We start from the raw sequence: 11,019 nt of genomic DNA, 5'->3' as shown, positions 1-11,019 counted from the left end.
TCTTTTTTGACCTTCTCTTTTTTCAAGGCTCTCAAACAGAACTCATAACTTCTATGATAATAAACTCTTAAATCTCATCTACTATTGTATTCCTTTCTTGCAGGACAACAAGTTTTTGGGCACATGAGCTGAAGAAAAAATCAAATAAGGATAAAAAAGCCTGTTCAAAGAGATATCTATTTGAAGAAACTCAAGTCCCGAGGGAGAAGATCATGACATCTGGAAAAAAAAAAGAAGAAAAAAATCCTCACACATTTGACCTCGGACATAGCCGAAGTCACTTGTGAGCAGCCTTCCGCAACTTGGTTCTCCCGCACCAAATGGGTGCAATGATGCCCATTACATCATCTTACAGGTAACATAACCAAAAAAAATAAGAAAGAAAGAAAAAAAATAGAAGAAGAAGAGGAGGAGGAGGAGAAAATCCTCATGCATCTGACCTCAAACACGGTTGAAGTCACCTTACAGGTGACATGACAAGACAAAAAAAAAAGAAAAGGAAAAGAAAGCAAGGAAAGAAGGCAGAGGAGGGTCGGTTCCCTCTGTCCGAGCTCCTGCATGCCTGTTGGATCAATGCTCTCCCATGCACCCATCGGGTCACATGCCCACACCCCGTCAGATCGTTGACTTCCTGACGTCAAGACCCTCTAGATCCCAAAGCCCCCCATGCTATAGTGTACCTCTCGCCATCGAGTTCCGTCAGATCGGTGGTCACTAGCAAGCCAATCGCACATCCATATGCATGCCCGTGCATCTCCCGACGTCGATTTCTTCGGATCGAAGGCTTTTCGATGTCGGATTCCATCAGATCGACGGCCCCGATGACTTTGGCTTCCCTCCTCATGTTTGCGTGCATCTCCAATATCAAACCCCATCGATTTGAAGCATCTCAGCATCTAGCCCCGTCAGATTCATCGTCTCAGGGCTTCTCGCACTCCACACCTCGCGACATTTGGCCCCATCAGGTCGGTAGTTTTTTAGCCTCAAAACTCCCTTAGACTGACCATCATCGAATCTGCTATGCGCCGATGTAGCTCCCAATGAAAAAATATTTCAGGTCAGTAGTTTACTGACGTCAAAATTGCTACTCCCCCTATGCTTCCTGGTGGCAAACCTCATCGGGTCAGTAATTTTCCAATGTCAAACCCATCCGGCGCTTCCATGCACCTCTCGAGGCCAAGACTGACAGATCAATCCTCATCAAGGCCTTCCAGCATCAAACCCTACTAGAGCCCCATCTTCAACCTCTCTCTCTCTACGCATAGTCCCTCCTTCACCCGAGGCTAACATGTAATCCCTCCTTCTGGTGCTTCCATGCGCCTCCCAGTGCTAGATCCTTCCCTCGATGGCACGCTCTCTCTCTCTTTATCTCTCTCTACACTCGATCAGCTCAGTTGGAAGCAAATGGGAGAAGGTCTAGGCGTAGCAATGGTGGGAAGAGAGACAAGAGAAAAGCGACCTCTCTGTGCATGGTCCCCCCTCCCCCCTCGGTTGAGGTCTCCATATGCATCCGACCTTCGATAGCGTCGAGGAGACCTATGGGTGTCTCCAAAGCCAAAAAAAAAAGTGGGGGAGAGAGAGCTTGATTTTCAGTCAAAATTAAAGTGATTCAAACCACAGATCAAGCCTAAATCGATTGACAAAGTGTTAATGTCAAGTAGAACTCACAAATTCTCAAACAAAAACTTATGGTAAAAGGCTCGTAAGCTTCCATCTATTATTCTCTCCCTTTTCCTTCTTGCAGGATCAAAGGAGAAAAATAGGGCAACGCCGAAATCAAAATCATGACCAAAGCGAATTCAAAATCAAGCTAATATAAAGCAAGAACAAGCCTAAATTAAAGCAAAAATAAGCCCAAGCTGAGGCAAAAAATAGGAAGGAATCAAACAGAACTCAGAAGCTCTCAAATAAACCTCATAACCTTCATGATAATAGATTGTCAAGCTCCATCTACTATTCTTTTTCTTTCTTGCAGGACAATAAGTTCTTGAACACATGAGTCGGAACAAAATTTAAACAAAACTATGATGAATGTTAAACCTAAAGATAAGGTGAAGATTAAGCTGAGGTAAAGATAGCCCAAAATCTATGCCATCAAAAAATCGATCTCAAGTGAAAGCTATCCTCATCAGGAGGCCAAAAGCTGACCTCATCAGGAGGCTGAACTCAATAGAAAGTCGTCCTTATCAGGAGACTGAAAGCTGACCTCATCAGGAGGTCGAGCTTATTAGAAAGCTGTCCTCATCAGAAGACTGAAAGTTGACCTCATTAGGAGGTCGAGCTGAACAGAAAACTGTCCTCATCAAGAAACTGAAAGTTGAGCTCATTAGGAGGCCTAGCTCTATAGAAAGTTATCCTTAATAGAAAGCCGACCTCATTAGAAGGGTGAAGGCTGAGCTCATCTCAATAGAGATTCAACAGAGGCTCATCAGAAAGTGAGACAAATGATCTCCAGATTAGACCTCAATAAAAATCCAATCTCTAAATTGGTAGAGCCCCGAGAGGTACAAATTGAGATAAGATCTTTTCAAATCTAATCTCAGAATTGGTAGAGCCTCGAGAGGCATAAATGGAGATAAGATCTCTTCAAATTCAATCTTTGAATTGGTAGAACCCCGAGAGGCACAAATGGAGATAAGATCTTCCAAATATCGATCTCTAGATTGAAGGTTATTTTGAAGCTCTATCAAATACCGACCTATGGGTCGAAGTTTATCTTGAAGTTCTATCAAATACCGACCTACGAATCAAAGTTTATCTTGAAGTTTTATCAAATACTGACCTACGGGTCAAAATTTATCTGAAAGTTCTATCAAATACCGACCTACGAGTCGAGGTTATCTTAAAGTTCTATCAAATACTGACCTACGAGTTGAGGTTATCTTAAAATTTTATCAAATACCGATCTACAGATCAAGATTATTTTGGATTTTTATCAAATATCGGATCAAGATTATCTTGAAGTTCTATCAAATACCGATCTACGAGTCAAGGTTATCTCGAAGTTCTATCAAATATCGACCTACAAGTCGAGATTATCTTAATATTCTATCAAATATCGATTTACGGATCGAGGATATCTTACAGCTCTATAAAATACCGATCTACGGATCGAAGTTATCTTAAAATTATATTGAAAATATCGATCTTAGATCGATAAAATCCTGAATGGCCAAAATGAAGATAAGATCTTTTCAAATCCAATCTCCAGATTGGTAGAGTTTCGAAAGACCAAAATGGAGATAAGATCTCTCCAAATTCAATCTCCGAATTTGTAGAGTCCTGAAGAGCCAAAATGGAGATAAGATCTTTCCAAATTCAATCTCCAGATTAGTAGAGCCCGCATAAATGAAAATAAGATCTCCTAAATACCGATCTACGAATCAAGGTTATCTTTTAGCTCTATAAAATATCAATTTCAGGATCAAGATTATCTTGATATTCTATCAAATACCAATCTACAAATCGAGGTTCTTTCAGTTCTATAAAATATTGATCTCAAGATCGAGGTTATCTTGAAGCTCTACAAAATATCGATCTCCGAATCAAGGATATCTTAAAGTTCTAATGAAAATCCGACCTACTCAAGGCTATATCGGATAAAGGATCCGAGCACTTCATTTGAAAAATTAAATGATACAGATTCACCACCTCAGACAAGTTGAGAACTTTTTTTTTGGCTACTTCTTTCATCCAAAAGCAAATTCTTCGAACTCAGAAGTGAAGGGGCAAGTGTTGTGGGGGTTATCTCATCTCATCATAAAATCGATCTCAACTAGAGGCTGAGCTCATAAAAAAGTCGATCTGAACCAGAGACTGAGCTCATAAGAAAGCTTATATGAATTTGAGACTGAGCTCATCATATAGCTGACCTAAGCTGGAGGCTAAGCTCATCATAAAACCGACCTGAATTGGAGGTTGAGCTCATCATAAGATCGATCTGAACTGAAAGCTGATCTCTTTAGAAGGCTGAATGCTGATCTGACTCATCTCAGCTCATATAAATATCAATCTGACTCATCTCATCTCATATAAATATCGATCTGAAGCAAAGTATTCCATATATTTGACATGTCCGGAATCTCATATGATATTTGATCTCATCTCGACCTTTTATCGAGGTCAACTATTACATTAACGGCCACAGTCATTTTATGAAAGTTGGCCACAATCTCACATACAGCTAGTCATAATCTCACATATAGCCATGCTACAACTCATCTCCAACTGACATATACAGCTAAGTATGACCTCATTTCTAGCTAATACATACGGCTATGCTCTAGCTTACTTACAGCTGACCTCTAACGGCCCAACAAACTCTTCCAACGATCTAACAAACTCTCTAACAGCCTTATCAGCTCCTCTATAAATAGAGGGTCAACTGATCCTTTAGGTAAGTTTTGACTCCTAAGTCCTAAGCTCATACTAGAGCTCAAACTAGAGTGAGACCCTATCAGTGAAAACTTTGCTAGTTCTCAAAAGAGAGCTCTAATTTCCATCCAGTCCAAACTCTCTAGTTCTACACAAATCTTCTTGCTCTTTTTTACTTTTTCTATCTCCTATTCTTAAGGCTCAAACTGACTTAAGTATTAGAGGGTCAAGAATCGGAGGATCCCCATCGATTTTTGACTTATTTTGTAGGTTCTTTAAAGACTTGCCAGATCGGATTGCTACAGCCCCTCTAGCATGGCTTCTTTCGATCCCATCATCTCAGATTTTGGGCCTCGCAGCAACACTTTGTATCTAATATTTAAAAAAAAAATTTGTTTTTTTATTGTGATGTAAAAAGAGGGAATGGTATCAAATAAATTGTTGTGTGCTAAAAACCATTTTCAAAATCGTTCTTGAACTTGTGAAGCATTAAATTCCATGGTCATAAATCATAATATCAATGATAATTTGATGAGAAGCTCTCCACACATGACATAACTAAGTACCACATCTAGAGGATTAATCAAAAGATGGAAGAAGAACTTCTTTATCAATCAACGTATTTAAAGGACCATTGGAGGGAGAGCTATAAAGGCACACAACTACAATGAAACACATAAGGTATAAGGGATGATTTTATAGCCATACCCCAACCACCAATTAAAAACTCTAGAATCTTTGCTGAACCAGCTCAAACTGGCTAGTTCGAGGCATGCTGAACCACATCGATGGCTAAACAATGTGGTTCGATCGTTGGATTCGAAACGCCGGCAAAAATGAAGCAAAGGAGAAAGAAAGAAAAGAAGAGAGAGAAAGAGAGGAGGGGAGGGAAGGCCAGCGATGGCCGGTGATGGCGAGGCCACTAGAGAGCCATTGAGACTCTGAGTCTTTGCAGTCCCTCCACGAGAGATTGAGAAGAGAGAGAAATAGAGAGAGAGGGGAAGGGAGGGGAGAGGAGGGAGGGGAGGATAGTGGGTAGGCCGTCGGGCAGCCCAAATCCACCCAACCCCCCTCCAGCTACCATGGAGTTCCAAACAGGGGCTTCGTCGGCTTCACTGTATGTCAGATTTTTTTTAAAATTTGATGAAAGAGCAGTGAAGCCCTTGTTTCAAATCCTGTGGCGGCCGCAGGCAAGGGGGGTTTGGGCCACCCTAGTGGCTATGGTGGCCATTAGCTATCCTTCAGTGGCTTCCCTGCCACCTTTCCCTCCCTCCTCTCCTCTCTCTTCCCCTCTCTCTCTATCTCTCTTCCTTTTTAGTTTCTCTCGTAGAGGACCACAGAACTTGAGAGGCCTCGGTGGCCTCCGATGACTATTGTAGGTATCTCTACCAACTACCTATTCTTTCCCTCCCTCCCCCTCTCAAGTTCGTGGGCCTAATACGGTCTGATACAGGGATATATTGAATCGTACCACTGCCTAGCCAATATGGAGTCTAGTTTTGAGCCGACGATCCATGCTCGAGAAAAATCTTGACAAGCTATCATACATCTTCCTTGCCTTCCCAATTAGATCTGTGATCTTTATGGTTTGCTGTACCATCCCATACCATCCAATACAAGACATATCGTATTATACTGTACCATCTCATACTAACACTACCACTACCGTGCCATACTATACCATATATCGACAGTATAATAGGATTTTACTAGTATGAGGTCCAGTGTCATGCTTGATCAAACTATGCTTAGAGGATCCTGAAACTATGCCACCAACAAGTTTCAAGACGCTATTTACAATGACTTAAGCCCATCTATGAGAAGCTATGAAAGGACTTCAAGCAATTTCTCGACAAGTTCTATAACAAGACAAAGCACACAATTGATGGCTAAACCAGGCACTTTAAGGACCTAGAGGAAAGAAACCATAAAAATAGCTACTCCTTTGAAAAGCGGAAGAGATGTTAAGTTTTACAATGAGCTCAAAACATGGGATGGCAGTTTTATCAAGAAAACTTCCATTTTTTCTATTAGAAAGGACCAAAATGAAGGAGAAGAAGATGAATTTGTTCATTGAATTAGTATAGCAAGTTTTAAGAGCGGAACCATGTATATGATGTACACTTGAGCATTAGTTTAGGCATGTGCCTTGCTTAAATTTGATGAGTGTTGTTGTAGTGTTCCTGAGGAGCACTAATCAAGTATGTTCCTTGGATATGCACTCTTTATCTTGTAAATTTGTTTCATTCAAATCAACATAGAAATCCATATTATCAATAAAAAATTGTATAGGGTGAGAAAATTTAAAGGGTAAAGATAGAGGAATAGCTATTTGAGGATATATAATGAAATTGTGATGGTTTCAATGGAATGGAATGTTGGTGATTATTTTGGAAAGATGAGACAATGTCTTGATTAAAGGAGATCTACTGGAACATTACAAAGGAGCATAGACTAGGCATTATTTTGACATTCCATATAAAGGAAAATTTCTCTTATTTATAATTTTTTTTGGATTTGTTTTGTTGAGTTCAGGTCAAACCAAGGACTAGGTCATTGAAGTAGAAAAGGTAGAATAGCTTTGTGGAAGAGGGACATGTCATCAAACATATACATCATTACAAGTACTCACTTTTTTAAATCATATGATTGTCACAGTGGGACTGACTTGAAGATCTATATATAAATATAAAAGCGATAAAATTATTAAGTTCACTTTCATGAAAAGTTTACATTAGGGTTCATTAATTTTGGATTTTCTTATATGAAATTGTTGTGAAGGTCATAAACCTTGTGCTTCATATCTAATTTCCAAAATTGACCTTCTGTTATAAGTATGCAGATTTTGTCAAATTACAAGAAAACAGACTAGACATGAATAACTTGGATACTGAATGTACATATATCTCCAACTTCTTCTTCCTCATTTTTAAAATTATTTTATAAAAAATTTTCTTTTTAGTAAAAGAGAGAACCATCATCTAACTTTTAGTTCAGAAAATGAAAAAAGGATTTCTACTTCAATTTCACCACTTAAATAAAGCAAACATAAAACATGGAAGGGGGAACTAGAGTTGAAGACTGGTTTCTTGATTTTGAGTTCTAGTGCTCCAAGGACTGTTGCTGCAACGAAAAGGCCATCTGTAGTTTTATATGATATGTAAGTAATAAGAGTGCTAATCTGACTCTGAAGTGTCTGAACATCAATTTTAAAATTAAATATAAGTAATAATTCATGGAGGTAATTTGAATCTACAGCAAGATGGAAGATTCTGTTTCGCTCTGCCAAAAGCGAGTGCTATTCATGTTTTAATCAGTACATTTGGAAAATTGAGCTCCCTCGGGCTTCAAAAGGTTGTAGTAGTCTATTTTGCCATGAATTCTTCTGCTGATCAAGTGTCAAAAAATGCTCGGAAAGAACAGACCAGTACAGAAATGAAGAAGATAATTAAAAATACATGATGCACATGGTTTAAGCAAAACTTCATGGGGTTAGCCAATAAGGTAGCTACTTCAATACTAGATACCAAATTATGAGAGCAACTGTAGGCAACATAAACAACGAAATAGTATAACTTTCTTCTTGAATCCATGTCAAATTAAAAATTGACAAATTTTTGTTTGCATAAGGAATGCAGCAGATAGTCAGTCACTTCAGAGCATGCACTACGAGATCCCATGACCACTACCAAAGAAATGTCTTTTTATCTACTGTCATGCAGACAAATAGCTCCAATTCTATTGGGACTTGGGGATTAAAAGTCTAGTGCTGTGCAAGGGGCAGAGTTCCTAAGTCTGTTGCGGGGATTGCTTTAAAATGGATGCTAGCAGATGATTGGGCTGGGTTTCAAACTTTCAAGTTTCCAAATCTAATTTGTTATGTATCTTAACCTGTTTGGTACACCAATTTTCAATCAAATGGTTTGCAACATGAAGAACTATATGAAACTATAAGTGCTTATATAGCATTCATCCACATATACATACATACATACATACATGTGTCCTAAAGGAAATCTAGCATTTAGCTCGACGGAATCTAAGCATTGTCGTAGCTGTTTATGAAAGTCTGATAAAATACTGTCATTATCATCTCCCTCCCATCTTTGCAGATCTCCTGGAAGTCACTGAATGCGGTCTTCACATTATCTGCAAGCTCCTCTGCTGCGATGCTGGTGAGGTCTTCACAAAACCGTAAGAAGAGTTATTCACTTGAAGAACTAGAGCTCACACACCTAAATAACAGCTTCAGCATTCTCCTCCATGTAGATTTTTCAGCAAGGAGAGGATGCGATGTGCTTCTATGGTGCCTAGCTTGTGAAGGATTTTTTTTGACTTGAGCATTAGTATAAGGTGCTTTTCGGTTGACTTTGACTTTGTGGTTGGATGCTCCTCAAGCGCCCAAAGCGAACAAGCAACCGGATCAAACTAAACGGGCACAAACAGAAGATCCGAACCCGATTACAGAGTCCCATATACATAATTGGCCCGTTTGAATCATCCCGCCCGTATCTCTGTTTCTTCCCTCGCATCAAACTAACAGGGTACAAACAACGGATCGAACTAAGAGCCGTCCGATCAGCAACTCCGCACATCAATGGACTGCGGATGCAAACAAAGGACCAAAGAATATCCGTGCTCCCCTGTATATATAGTTTGACCGTCAGACTCGTCCCACTCCATACCTGAGGCCTCGAATCCCTGTTTCGTTCTTTCTCGGTGCTTCCCTCCGCGCTGTGCTCATCGTCATCGAAACCAAGAAACATCGCCGGAGACGACAACGGTGCTGCCAAGAAACCGTTTGACTCGTCTCCCCCACACACCTGCTGCCGTGTCTCTGTTTCTTTGTTTCGGTGTTCTCCTCCGCGCTGTGCTCATCGCCGTCGACCCCAAGAAACATGGCCGGAGACGACAACGGTGCTGCCAAGAAACCGTTTGAATCGTCTCCCCCACACGCCTGACGCTGTAGCTCTTCGGCGTCGTCGTCGAAGCCAAAGGAAAGAAGAATCCGAGACCGGTTGGCAGAATCTTGATCCTCTGACCCGTCATCCTCTACGCCTCACCTCGTATCTCTGTTTCTTCCCCTAAGTGTTTTCCTCCTGCGTGCTGCCGGCCTCTGATCGTCGTCGTCGAAGCCAAGAAACCAAGAAACAAAGAAACATTGTGGGAGACGACAACGGTAACATTGCCGGACACGACGATGGCCGTGCTGACCGGCTGGCGGTTCCAACCGTCCGAGGACGAGCTCCTGGACTCCTTCCTCAGGAAGAAGATCCTCGGTCAACCGCTTTCCTATCACATGATCGTGGAGGCCGACGTCTATGGTGATGACCCCAAGAACCTCACCGGTAAGCGAGTTCTTGGTCGAAATTTATCTCTTTCTCCTTCTAATTACTTGGTTTTTCGTTGCCCTGTGTTCTTTCAAGGTGTTTTTAATTTAGGGTTGCTCATATTTTTCTTGGGCGGTGGCAGCTCAATATAGCATGGCTAATAGGGACAGGGAGTGGTACTTTTTCACCTCCACCACGCGAAAGCATCCGGGTGCCAGCGACAGCAGCCAGGCGTCTCGCCGTGCGGGTGCGGGACGGTGGAAGGCCAGGCAACGCATCAAGACGGTGCTCGACTCCGACCACAAGGTCTTGGGATCGAAGCAGTGCTTCTGCTACAGGGAAAGGTGCCCTTCCGGTGGAGAGACAAAGACCACATGGCTCATGGAGGAATACTCCATCCCTGACCTTCGAAGAAAAGCCGGTGCATCTGGAATAAATGGCTCGAATAAGGTACACATATCACCCTAAATAACTCCCATAGTTCTGTAGCTACTGATTTTTTGATTTTGGATATGGATTCCTCTTAACTACATCTCCTCTGTTGTGTTCCTTGATTGCAGCTGGATGAGTGGGTCATATGTAAGATCTACCTGACACCAAAAGCTCGTAAAGTTCACACGACACCAAAAGCTCTTGAAGATCAACCGGTAGAAAAGGTTGCACCAGAGCCTGCAGCAAAAAGAAGAAGGATGAAAGAGCCACAAACGATGAAGTTCACTTTGAAAAATTAAGAGCCACAAACGATGAGTTCCTTTTATCTGATATCTAGTATTTCCATGGATGGCTTTGTGTAAATGGCGAAGATTGGTCCCAAGACAATGTTAAAATCCCTCTCCTATTACTTGAAGGCTACAAATCTGAACTACAAAAATAGCTTCTTTGTTCTTGACTTGACAAATCTTTACCGGATAATGTTGGCATTTCTCTGATGATTTTCTAGCTTCATTTTAATATTTTTCAAGAAAAAATATTTTTTGTTGCATTCTTCGCAATCTAACTTCCTTCATTTTCTCTTCTTTCCTTTTCTATGTATCCAAACAGAGCATAGTCAAATACTAGGCTTCTGTGGTATTAGAATTTTAGAACTCCTGGTAATTGTTGTTATATGTATATATATATAGAGAGAGAGAGAGAGAGAGTAATTTGAGGGCAATATGTAATATTGTCACATCGCAATGGCAACATGGTGACATTGAAGGATTTGGTGGCCATTCGCCTTACCGCTCCAGCTGGGGAGGCCAACCAGCCAACCAACCCCTCGGATTGGACCAGCTCCGAGTTGGTGCTGCTTCAAACTGATGGCGTTCTGCAAAGA

General features: G+C 41.1%; 1 protein-coding gene across 1 annotated transcript; it reads left to right on the top strand.

Annotated features, from left to right (window-relative positions):
* The first annotated feature begins 9,072 nt into the window (after positions 1-9,072).
* LOC105033184 (NAC domain-containing protein JA2) lies at positions 9,073-10,696 on the top strand. The gene is made up of 3 exons (XM_010907871.4): positions 9,073-9,722; positions 9,847-10,154; positions 10,265-10,696. Exons 1-3 carry the CDS (start codon positions 9,575-9,577, stop codon positions 10,433-10,435), a joined length of 627 nt encoding a protein of 208 aa, XP_010906173.3. The 5' UTR covers positions 9,073-9,574; the 3' UTR covers positions 10,436-10,696.
* Positions 10,697-11,019: the final 323 nt, after the last annotated feature.

The sequence above is a fragment of the Elaeis guineensis genome, chromosome 7 (genome assembly GCF_000442705.2).
Source record: "Elaeis guineensis isolate ETL-2024a chromosome 7, EG11, whole genome shotgun sequence".
In the NCBI taxonomy this organism is placed as follows: domain Eukaryota; kingdom Viridiplantae; phylum Streptophyta; class Magnoliopsida; order Arecales; family Arecaceae; genus Elaeis; species Elaeis guineensis.
The sequence above is the reverse complement of the archived record's forward strand: the minus strand, read 5'-3'. Positions and strand labels throughout refer to the sequence as shown.